Source organism: Epinephelus moara, chromosome 6 (genome assembly GCF_006386435.1).
Source record: "Epinephelus moara isolate mb chromosome 6, YSFRI_EMoa_1.0, whole genome shotgun sequence".
Lineage (NCBI taxonomy): Eukaryota > Metazoa > Chordata > Actinopteri > Perciformes > Serranidae > Epinephelus > Epinephelus moara.
The window spans coordinates 32,504,504-32,516,836 of record NC_065511.1 but is presented as its reverse complement, the minus strand read 5'-3'; the positions used below and the strand labels follow the sequence as shown (position 1 = coordinate 32,516,836).

At 41.0% G+C, this 12,333-nt stretch overlaps 1 protein-coding gene across 1 annotated transcript in view; it reads right to left on the bottom strand.

Annotated features, from left to right (window-relative positions):
* The window catches only part of LOC126392251 (protein S100-A8-like), a 14,278-nt gene extending 10,141 nt beyond the window's left edge, over positions 1 to 4,137 (bottom strand). The window contains exon 1 of the mRNA XM_050047557.1: positions 4,059 to 4,137. Coding sequence (XP_049903514.1) covers positions 4,059 to 4,122 — 64 coding nt within the window. The 5' untranslated portion in view covers positions 4,123 to 4,137. The remainder of the gene's footprint in view (positions 1 to 4,058) is intronic.
* Positions 4,138 to 12,333: the final 8,196 nt, after the last annotated feature.

Genomic DNA, 12,333 nt, shown 5'->3' with positions numbered 1-12,333 from the left:
GTGTGTGTGTGTGTGTGTGTGTGTGTGTGTGTGTGTGTGTGTGTGTGTGTGTGTGTGTGTGTGTGTGTGTGTGTGTGTGTGCAGCGCACGCTGGCATCGGGGCGAAACTCCGCCGTGCACAATACAGAGAGCAGAGGAGAATTGTAATGGGCGACCATGTAGAGACAGAAATGACATGCCGTCATGTAAATAAGATAAATAACATAAGGCTATTTAATTTGTTTAATAAAAGGACAAGGTATAGACCTGTTCTATAGGCCTGGATATGATGCGTCCATAGCGCCAAATAATATATCAATAGTTTCTAAAGAGCTAAGAAGAAGAAGAAGAAAAAAATCAGTAGCGGCGGTCATATAGTTGCATATAGCAGAAACACTGGCCCTCCAGAGGCAGATCAGTACGTTAGCCATTTTTCTTTAGATTACTGAAATGTTCAACCACTAATCCTTAGCCATATTTTAAGTGTAACCCTTCACCATAATATACCACTAGAGTTTTTATCAGTAAATATAAGACATTTTTCACACATAAAAAGCACAAAGATGTTGAAATCTAGGCATTTTCTGCCATCATAACTTGGCTCTCAGAATTCACCAGATTGATGCCTTTAAATCAAATATATACAAAAATTTTCTCCCGGGGGAGCATGTCCCCGGACCACCCTACAGGGTTATTTATTTGTTGTTGTTGCATTACTCTTGCTAGCCCAGAATTTGATAGTAATCACATGCAATAATTCAAACCCTTCATTCCAAATTATAATGAACCTAATCAACCTCCACCTTTTTAGTCAAATGATGTGAACATTTTCTGCAGCTGGGCCAAATCCCCAAAATTGTTTCTCAAACAATTCAAGGCATCTAGAGGGTGCTTCCCACTCACTTTACTGGTTATTTCTTCAGAATGGCTTTGGGAGGGCGCTGTCAAAATACCTTGTCACAAATTGACCCAAACACCTTAAATACAGGTCGACAATCACTCTTTCAAAGCCTCCACTCCTCTCTTTGTCTTCTCTCCTATAAAATGTCAAAAATGAATTCTGGAATGTACTCTTTCCTGCTTTTCCTCTGAAATCAGCGCCCTTTCATACAGGTAAACCAGTTTTGCCAGTCTAATTCTGCAGTCTAAGACGTCCTCTTAGACTGCAGAATAAATGGATTGGAATTTGGTGGTTGAAGGTCAAAGGTCAGGACTAGAGTGACCCTGTTTTTGTTTCATATTAATGATAAAGTTCCACCCTAACAGGCTCAAACCCCCCGACCGCCCCCCCTGGTGCCGCCTTGGTTGAAAACGCCGCGCATTCCGAAAATGAGAGGATGTGTTAGTGACGTGTTTAATTGTCCAGAAAACATCCAGTCTCAGGCCCTCAAATAATAATACATATGGGTGGAGTGGTCCATATTGGTTTGCAGACCGAACAGGGTGGAAAATGTGGAGCTAGGTTAGCCTTCACTCTGTGAGTGATCCAGATTTAACTAGCCAACCATCTACATATGAACAGAATTTTCATATCATATTGTCATATTTGAGCCCAGTGACGGACGCTGGTTATCTGCTGCGTGCTCCGCCGTCCGTCAACACCCACCGGCAGCGTTTTCTGTGCAGAGCGGTGCAGCTCCACCGGACAGCGGGAGTCACGAGGACCTACGAGATCTCGCGAATTCACGCATAATCGCGCAATATAACAAGATGTATTTTCTATAAACAGAACCGCAAAACCAGAGGAGTAGTAGGACGACATCTCGGTGCACCTCCATGATTAACATGTCTTCATCCATGGTGTCAACAGGGTGAAATGACATCTGAAAACCTCTGACCTGTTGACTTCAGGCCTGCCTCTGCCCATTAGGACGTTTTCAAGGGAAATATGATCCGCCGTGAACAATGTGCATTTTATTTTGAAAATATACCGGATGTTTTATTTTGTTTCTGTGCACAACTTCCTGCCCCGCACAATCTGCTCTGTGCTGAATTGCTGCGTTGTGCTCAGGCGTCTGGCAAAAATAGAAGTCCTGCGTATCTGTTGCGGAGGGCTCCGGAGCGCCGCAGAGTGTGACGGAGCCGGAACGCAGCACAGCCGCAGCCGGTGGAAGCACACACATTGACTAGAATTGAAACGTATCGGGAGCGCAGACGCAACCAACACGCATCTGGTGGAAGCACACACATTGACTAGAATTGAAACGTATCGGGAGCGCAGACGCAACCAACACGCATCTGGTGGAATTTGGGGGTTTTGGCTGCCTTCTTGATTAACAAAACGAGCAGAAGTGCCCTTTTGGCTGCCCTCTTGTCCCCATGTCATGCAGTAGGTGCCCTTTTTTCCTTTTCGCCCCTGCCCTTCAAACATCCTGAGTCCGTCACTGGGCTCAAATATGACATAAAAAATTCTGTTCATATGTAGATGGTTGGCTAGTTAAATCTGGATCACTCACAGAGTGAAGGCTAACCTAGCTCCACATTTTCCACCCTGTTCGGTCTGCAAACCAATATGAACCACTCCACCCATATGGATTATTATTTGAGGGCCTGAGACTGGATGTTTTCTGGACAATTAAACACGTCACTATTCTCATATAATGCAAAGAACTCTAAAACCCTGTTTTTTTTAAAAGTGACGAGACCAAAATGTTGCTGCACAACAGGGATGAACTTTTTACACCCCTGCTTTTATCTCACAGCTGTAGTTACTAGTTAATTTGTCACTTCTGACATTCAGAATCAGTGAGCAGTCAGCACATTTTAAGTCACTACACAGTTACTCATCTACGATTAATCTGTATGTGTTTTCATTCTAAGAACACATAATACTGACATGCATGTCATATGATGTGGGCAAGTTGGATCACTCCGTTTTTTCATTCAGTACAAATTAAATAAGATAGACAGTTGTGAGGCAACGTGGCCAAATTATTTATTTGTTAGTTCACATCACAGTGAGCGCTATTACAAAAGAGACATACTCCTGGAAAGAAACACATTACCATCGTTATCCAGCTCTGCGCCAGTGTGGCCAAATCATTTATTTTTTACGGGACAGCATGTGGACTTCTGTTATAATAGACACAAACTCATCGAAAGTAATTAAACCGTCGCCGTCTTCATCCAGCTTGTGGAAGAGTCTGTCCACTTCAGCTGAGTTTTTTTCCTGAAGAAAGAAAAACAGTAGGAGTTGTAAGTAGATTGTAGAACGTGAGACAAGTGTCAGAAAGGCATTCACAGCTCTCTGTTGCAAATTACAGCTTTTCTACTTACTGCCTCAGGAAACTCAGTGTGGAGCAGTTTAGCAAAGCATTTCTTGGTCAAAGCAATGTATTCTCCTTCTGGTCCAGTGTATTCATTAAAGGTCCTTATAATGGCATACATTGCCTGCTCGATTCTTGACATGTTTGCTGGAATGAGAAAATAGTGTTGATTGTTGATCAGTGTATTTATTCATTCATTCATTTTCATGGCTGTGATAATGCAGTAACGTGGTAATGCTTCATGCTGAATTTAAACACACATGTTGGACTCTACGCTTTGGAACATCCAGTTAAAACACAGGGAGGAGTTAAATGAGTTAAGATAAATAATAAATAATACCTTTCTAGTGACCATTGGTTGAAACAAGAGACACGATCAAGTATTGGTGATGCAACAGAGAAACAAATTGGTAGTTGGCTGTGACAGTCCAGTCTCTTAAAGTTTCTTACACAATTCGAGGCATCTTAAAGCATTTCACACACTTTACACATTGTTCTGAGGGGCTTTGGGTCGGCACTGTCGCACACTGTCCTCACTAACTGTTTTTTCCCCCAAAATTCTTGGTTGCTTTGATTTACTGTACTCCCACAGTTGTCATGAATGTAGCAGTACATTACAATTAGAACTGTTATAATCTTACTATAGATTCACATGTTATATTCAGACCCAACAGTCCACACAGTACACAAACCACATTGGGAAGCTCATTGCCACTTATTGCTACAAATCAGGTATCAAATATTTAGATTTAAAAAAAAAAGCAAAATGGTTAATGCTGTAATTAAAGAGGATTTAAACATAATTCCACTTACCGAAATTGTATGATAACTTCGAGATGTTGAGATGGAGGCAGAGAGGGATTTGTGAAGAGAGCATGGACACAAACCTTTTTAAATACAGGTTGACAAACCCTCTTTCAAAGCGCCCACCCCTCTTTCTGTCTCCTACAAAATGTCCAAAAGCAATGCTGGAATGTACTCAGTCTTTATATTAGATAGTTATCAAAGAAATCCATAATAGGTTGTAAGAAACTTTATATAGATCCTTATTCAGATAGATTCTGACTATGTTCATGTCAAATTTTAATGGTAGTATAATGTACAATTAATGAGAAAATTAAATTGGGAAAGTCAGCTCACATTACCTTATAATATATCCATAATTTCCTTATATTAGATATTTATTTAAAACAAATCTTAAATAGGTTCTAAATAACTTTCAATGGATCCTTGTTGAGGGTGACCCTGACTATGTCCATGTGGATCATTTCTGATCATTTTAATACTTTGAACTACAAGTTCTCAACGACTGTAAGGTTAGGCCATGGTTTTGCACATTCATTTGCATTCCTGGGTTGGCGCGGGCCTCCAGCTTCTCCTCCGTAGTGGACTAGGTTATAAAGAAGTAGGTGGGCTAACCTTTAGCTGGTCAGGATCAGTGTGGCTGGGTTGATCTTATGTTGCAACAGGGCGTTTATTCATTTGGCTCCACCCACTGTACCCAAAGAGTAGAGGGGGGAGCCTTTGTTACATAGAACAGAGGTTACGATATTGTAACCTTAGTTTTATTAGTATTATTATTAGACCTTGATGATTCGGCAAATGTGGACCTCGAGTACCTACCCCAGTATGGGGACACAATATGCTAGTTCACATCACAGTAAGGGCTGTTACAAAAGACACATACTCCTTGATAGTAACAACAGTAAGTAAATCATTTATTCTTAATAGTACATCAGCTTCATGTCTGTTGCAATTTTGACAAACTCTCTGAAAGTAACAGCATCATCTTTGTCAGTATCCAACTTGCGAAGGAGATCATCCACGTCTTCGTCAGTTGTGGACTAAAGAAATAAACACAAAACAGTAGGAGTTGTAAATAGACTGTAAAACATTTAAACACATGTCAGAGAGGTTCACAGATCTCTGTTGCAATAGTGTAACATCTTTTGTACTCACTCCCCCTGTAAACTCGCAGCGGAGCAGGACACGAATTTCTTCTTTGGTCAAAGTCTCTTTGTCTCCATCCAGTCCAGCGTAGTCCTTGAAAGTGGCTTTGAGGAGTTCCATTGCCTCTTTGATCGGTGACATGTTGGCTGAAATGAGAAAATACTGTCAACTGGGTATTCCAGTGTTTATTTATCTATTTATATAGTTTACATGGCTGTGATAATGCAATAATGCTAAATTTAAACTCTATGGTTGGACTCTACTGCTTTGGAACGTCCAGCTGAAACACTGGGAGGATGTGAATGAGCAGCTTGCTCAGATCAGAAATGTTGCCGCCCGACACACTTCGGCATTTTTCTCATTAAAAGAAGTGACTGGGTTTTTTTTTTATATTTAGTACAAGCTAAATTTCTGATCTTCTGATCTCTCTTTTGCTTCCTTGTCATCTTTCTCAGTCCCTATTCTACATTTCTAGTGACCACTGGTTTAAACAACAGATATGATCAAGTATGGGTGGTGCAACAGAGAAGCAAGTTGGTAGTTTGGTGTAACAGGCGCATCTCTAAAAGTTTCTTAAACAAGTCAAGGCATCTAGACGCTGCTTCCCACTCACTTTGCTGGTTATTTCTTCTGAATGGCTTTGGCTCGGCACTATTACACACTGTCTACTTACTAACTGGTTTTCCCCCAGAGCTCTAAGTTGACTTATTTTTACTAAATTCTCACCAATTCTGCGCCTTTTACTACTTTAATATTCAAATTAAAAAAGTTATAATCTTACTATGAATTGACATGTTAATTCCATTCAGACATAGCACTCCACACAGTACAGAAACCAAACCAAAAACTAACATTCTATCTTGTGCCCCTTATTGCTATGTATCAGGTATTTCTTCTTACCGAAATTGTATGACAACTTCAGGAGGTCGAGAGGTTGAGATGGAGGCAGAGAACGATTTGTGAAGAGAGCACGGACACAAACCTTCTTAAATACAGGTTGACAAACCCTCTTTCAAAGCGCCCACCCCTCTTTCTGTCTTTTCTCCTACAAAATGTCTAAAAGCAATGCTGGAATGTACTCTTTCCTGCTTTTCCTCTGACATAAGTGCCCTTTCACACCAGTTATACTAGTTTGGGAAACCTACAAGTAATAACCCACTTACCTAATTGTAAAAACGCCGAATATGATTTTCTGAAATAACAGACAAAACAAATACAATATTTAAGATTGAAAAATGAAAAAAAAAAATGAATATGTCTTCCACTTTTGCTACCTCTGACCAGGTAAACCAGTTTTGGTACAACTGCTACGACTTACATAGAATTGTCATGCAAATAGATGATTGCTTGTTGTGTTGTAAATAATGGTGGTCAATATGATCTTCTTCCCAGTCCATGTGACAAGGGATCAACCAATCCTTTCAGTACATTTACATGTAGAAAGAACATCAGTTTTCTGACATCAGGGCAAATACTGACCATAAGTTTTAGAATTACATCCTGTATTTGTAGGGTGGATCCCAGGGCTATCAGTTTCTTCACTTGTTATCCAACCTCTCGAGCTCCATCAGATTGGATGGGAAGCATCTGTGAACCGCCATCTTCAGGTCTCTCCACAGATGTTCTTTGGGTTTTAACTCTGGGCCTTGGTTAGGTCACTCTAATTGTCTTGGCTGTGTTCTGTGCTGAGAGGTCACCCAGTCACCCCAGGCTGAGGTCACCTGCGCTCTGGAGCAGGTTTTCTTCAAGGACCTTCTGTATTTGACTGCATTCATTCTTACCTCAATTTTGACCACTTTCCTGGTCCCTGCCTCTGAGGAGCACACCCATAGCATGATGTGGGCACAACCATGCTTCAGCTCAGGGATGACATTAGCTAGGTGATGAGTAGTTAAATATTTGTCTTATCAGATCAAATGCTGTAGAAATGGTTTTATACCCTTGCCCTGATGTTTGCCTGACTCAATTCTATCATAGAGATCTGCAGGGAGTTCCTTGGACTTCATGAGTTGGTTTTTGTCCTGACATGCAGTGTGAATTGTGGGACCTCATATTAACAGATCAGTCTGTCACAGCTGGATTCAAATCAAGTTCTAGTTATGGAGTGAAGACCGAAGGGTATAAATAGCAGTTTTATCCATTTAGAATTTAATCTACAAAACAATAAAGTGTACAAAAAGCAAAGGTGTCTGAATACTTTCACTGTACACAGATACCCATAACCTATAAGGAAATGTTTTTAAACTCAACCTGGAAAAATGTTTTCATAACAATAATAATAATAATTTTACTAGTAATAAGAAAAAGAAGAATACGAAGAATTATCTTAATGTAGCTAATTAATTTGTAACCTCTGACACTCAAAGTTAGTGATACATGCTCAGCGTCAGCACATTCCAAGTCCCCCAAGCCCATCTATGATGCCCATTGAAGTTTTCATTCTGGGAAAATATGATAATGACATGTATATTATATAAATGTGACTGTAATACTTGGGCAAGTTGGACCACTCGGTTTTTACATTTAGTATAAATGAAATACGTCAAGAGAGGTTGATCAATCTGTCAGTCAATGTACTTATTTGCCCCGTGAAATCATACAAGATACACCTCGAATGTGACAATATTTTTTTATTTGTTACTGAACATCACTTTGACAACCGTTACCATGGCAACAAACTCCTTGACAGTAACAGCACCACCACTGTCCTCATCAATCTTGCAGATGACAGTGCTCACTTAAGATAGGCATTTGTCGTAAAGAAAGAAAAACAGAAGCAATTGTAAGTAGATTGTAAAACACAAGACATTAGTCACAGAGACATTCGCAGCTCTCTGTTGCAATAGTATTACATATTTTCTACCTGCTGCCTAGGGAAACTCTTTACGGAGCAGCTTAACAAGTTCTTTCATGGTCAACTTTCTTTTTTTTTTCCCCCAGCAATGTCAAAATGACAACACTGGAATCTACTCTTTCCTGCTGTCAGTTGAGTGTTTATCCATGGTCAAACATAAACCTACATTTACTACTATTTGACAGCTTAACTGTTAATTTCACCTCTGCTCTGATGGCCTACACCTGTCTGCTCTCGGCACATACAACATCACTGTGTCTCTGTTTCTTCTGTTCAATGCACACACAACGCACCAAGCTCAGTGGGGTGGGGTCAGGGTACGACTACGAGAGAATCTTTGTATGTTCTGCAGTGTTTGTTCAGTTTGCTCCCATCACCCGACCTCACCTATTTGCAAAAGTAAATAGCTGAAGTGAAAGTTCTGTCACAAAACCACAGTGTTCAATTTGCCACAGGTGGACTCCAATCAAGTTCTAGACACATCACCAGGACATTTAAAGCAAACAGGAGGCTCCTGATCGCAATTTGGGGTGCCGCAGCAAAGGACCTGAATACTTCAATAAATTACAGATTTCAGTTTTTTATTTTTAATAAATTTGCTAAGTTTTCTTCACTTATTTTGGTGCAAATATTGAGTACAAGTTTGGGTATCAGCTCCCTCATCAGTCAAACTCACACAGCTGGTTTAGCAGGGCGGACCCAGGACTGTAAAGAACTCCTGCATGCAGTAAACCTGACAGGCAACCCGGACAACCATGTTGTCATAAGAGCTGGAAAGTCCTTTACTGACAACACCCACTGTAGCTTTCCCTAACTGTACCTGTTTACAATTTAAAGTATTATTAACAGACTTCATTACTTTTGTTCACCACTACTTTTATATCACAGCTGTAGTTAACTTGTTAATTTTTCACTTCTCACATTCAGAATCAGTGAAACACACTCAAAGTCAGCACATTTGAAACCCCTCAAGCCTCCATAATAACCCATCGATGATTCATCTGTGTGTGTTTAACCATGTTGATGATTACATGCATTTTATGTAGATGTTACTGTAATATTCACCCTGTTTTTTATTTAGTACACAATTAAAGAGGTGTGAAAGTTCTGAGGCAGTGTGGCCAAATTATTTATTTCAAACTGCAAATCATAGTGAGGGCTACGACAAAAGTGACATTGTCTGCTTCAGCTTGGTTTGTGGGCTCAAGAAAGACAAACAGTAGGAACTGTAAGTAGAATGTCAAACTCCAAAAAAAAAAATATGGTTGTCCAGTGTTTATTTACTTATCTATTAACATAGCTTTGGTAATGCAGTAATGTGGTCATTCTTGACACTACAATTAAACACAGAAGTGGGACTCTAGTGTTTTGGAACATGCAGTTGAAACATTAGGAGGAGCTGGGTGAGCAGTTTGTTAAGATGAGGAGTGTTACTATCCAACACACTTCCTCATTTGTCAGATGGATAAAACTGAGTCTCAAATAAATTGATTCATTGGAGGCTACAATTTTGATTTTCCCCATCTCTTGTACATTTCTGGTGGCCATTGGTGCTAAACAAGACAGAACGGTTAGTGTTTCTTCTCAGTGGCTTTGGTTTGACACTCACTGATTTTCAGTTCCTCTCAGTTTTCCCAACCTACTGCATTACTTTTTCAACTACAACTTTTCATACTTTTTTGCCCTGAGTCCTTGGTACCTTTAATTTACAGAATTCCTACCAGTTTCCCAATTGACCTTTCATGAAGCCAAAACAAACATTGGGCCACAGGGGGAGCCACAGTGATCAGTCGCATTTTAGCCATTTTTAAGCATTTTTCTGTTGTTATAGCGCCACCCAGTTTCCAATTAGAGTTAAATTTCTCCAGTCACCTTGAGGCGTCCTGTTCTACATATCTACCAAGTTTAGTAAAAATCAATATGGCGGTTAGGCCTAGATCAGAAATTAGCTCTTTAGCGCCCCCATTTTGTTTGATGGGGTCAATAATGGAGGGGTCCCCTCAGATTATGTGTGGTCATATGCCTACAAAGTTGCGTGGTGATCGGTGAAACCCTTGAGATGTTATACACCTTTATGTGATGAGCCACGCCCTCCGCAATATTCATTGCCTTATAGAAGCTTAGTTTTAGTAAGTTTTCCAACTTTTGCCAAGAGGGAACTTTAGATATTGGTCGCTAGATTATGTTCACCCAGTTTCATGCAGATCGGTCAAACTTCCTAGGAAGAGATCGTTTTTAAGTGTTTTTCAAGAAATTCCAAATGGCGGAAAATCTATATAACCGGAAGTTATGGGTTCTTGAGGCAAATTTGTTCCTCATGAGGAGAAGCATCTCTGTGCAAAGTTTCCTGTCTCTACGACATACGGGTCATGAGATATGCCCATTCAAAGTTTGCAATTTCAATCGGTTGCTATAGCGCTCCCCTTTGGCCAATTGTAATATTGCTTCATTCGTATCCTCCCATGACCCTCTACCACTGTGCCAAATTTCACATGGATTGACCAAGTCAGTGAGGAGAAAAACGGACAGACACACACACACACACACACACACACACAGAGTTTGATTATATAGTAAGATATTTGTATTTACGTTTATTTCATTGTGCAACAAACAAATGTGGTTAGGTTTTTTAAAAAAACATGGTTTGGCTCTACAATCATACTGGAACTGAACACCAACCTCCTGGGTGAAAGTCCAGTGTTGCTGGACCCATCCACCACTCCTCCTACATGCAGTTCCTTAAATTACATTGCTGTCCAGTGACGTTTAAAACTGATGCCACCCAACAGTGTAACATACTGCCACAAAAAGAGATGCCTGTCTTTCTTTTGTGTCTGACGCGGAAATCGATGACCAAGCAGCTGTATTTGACAACTTCAGAATGAGAAGGGGTTTTAATCCTGCAGCCAGATTGTCAGTTGCATGTAGCCATTCCTGATCTCAAGTCCCTGAGCCGTATTCCAGTCAAGCCCGGTATCACTCCGAAGTTGTCAAAATCTGACGCTTGGGCAGTGACTTGCGGCGTCAGAGATCAACAAAAAAAGGCGTCCTTAAACGTCGGCATGATACACGTACGGTGCTGTTATAGTTTAACAGTGGCCCGTGGCGTCAGGGGGACACAAGGCGAGACAAAGACAAAAGTTAAGGCGACGAATGTGAGGTGTTGTACCGACATATTTGCGGTGTTGTACCGACATAGGACGTTTATTTTGAAAGAGACTGTATGTAAACAGTAAATTTCCTGTGAAACAGAAGTGTATCTTGAAAGAAGACAATGCATGTAACAGGCAGAACTTGACACGGCGTCCCAGAACATCAACAACCAACACACCCAGGGTACCTCGCACGTTGTATATGGACGTGGAAGGTCCATGACAAAGTGCATCAATATGTAACGAGGTCAGAGTGAGAATGTGTTGTCCAGTGGGGTCCCGTCTCCGTGCTCGTGCTCCAGTAGAATCTGTTTCCATGGTCACCTTCCAGAGGTGCTTTGCCAATCTGGGCGTCCTCCTGCCCATCCTTCAGAGTTGCCCCAGCAGATTGGTCATCCTACGGGTTGGTTCTTCCCATCTACTCTGCCCCAGGCCATTTCCCTGACGTCCCGAGCTTTGATCTTCAGTTCCTACATTACTTAGACCTGAATCACTCCCCTGGATCCCCTCCACTCACCCTGCTTGGTGTTCTTGATGGGACATCTGGACCCCGTCTGGGGTGGGCGTGCCCTGATCTCCTCTTGAGGTCATGTTTTTCCCCTGTTTTGTTTTGTCACTCACATCTCCTCTTGTTTCAGATCACTTTACTTCTTGCCCTTGTGTTTATGATGTAATTGGTACATTTTCAATTTCCTTACATCCCATGCCTGTCTCCCGACTCACTGTCAGCCAGGCAGCATCTCTCATGTGAAGCAATTTGTTTTTTGTGGCCAATATCGTATGATATTAGCCATGAAAAACAATAAAACACAGCAGCAATCAGTGTCTCCTCCACACATACTTTTTTGCTATTGGTTGAGGCTGTGTCCTCACCAGTCGAAGTTCACAAAACTCCACACGATGTGAATTTGCTCTGCCACTAGAAGCTAATACTTTATTTGTCCCTCTGCTTGCATTCAAAGGAAGTGAACTCTAGGCAAATATTTGCTGCAGTTAATTTCGCTCATGTGTGACCAGGCCCTAATCCTGCAGTCTGTTCACCACATGCTCACCTGTTGTCACTCCCCCAGTATGTGTGTCCTTCCTAAACCATCCCAGTTCCTTTGTTCTTTGTGTTCAGTTTTTATTT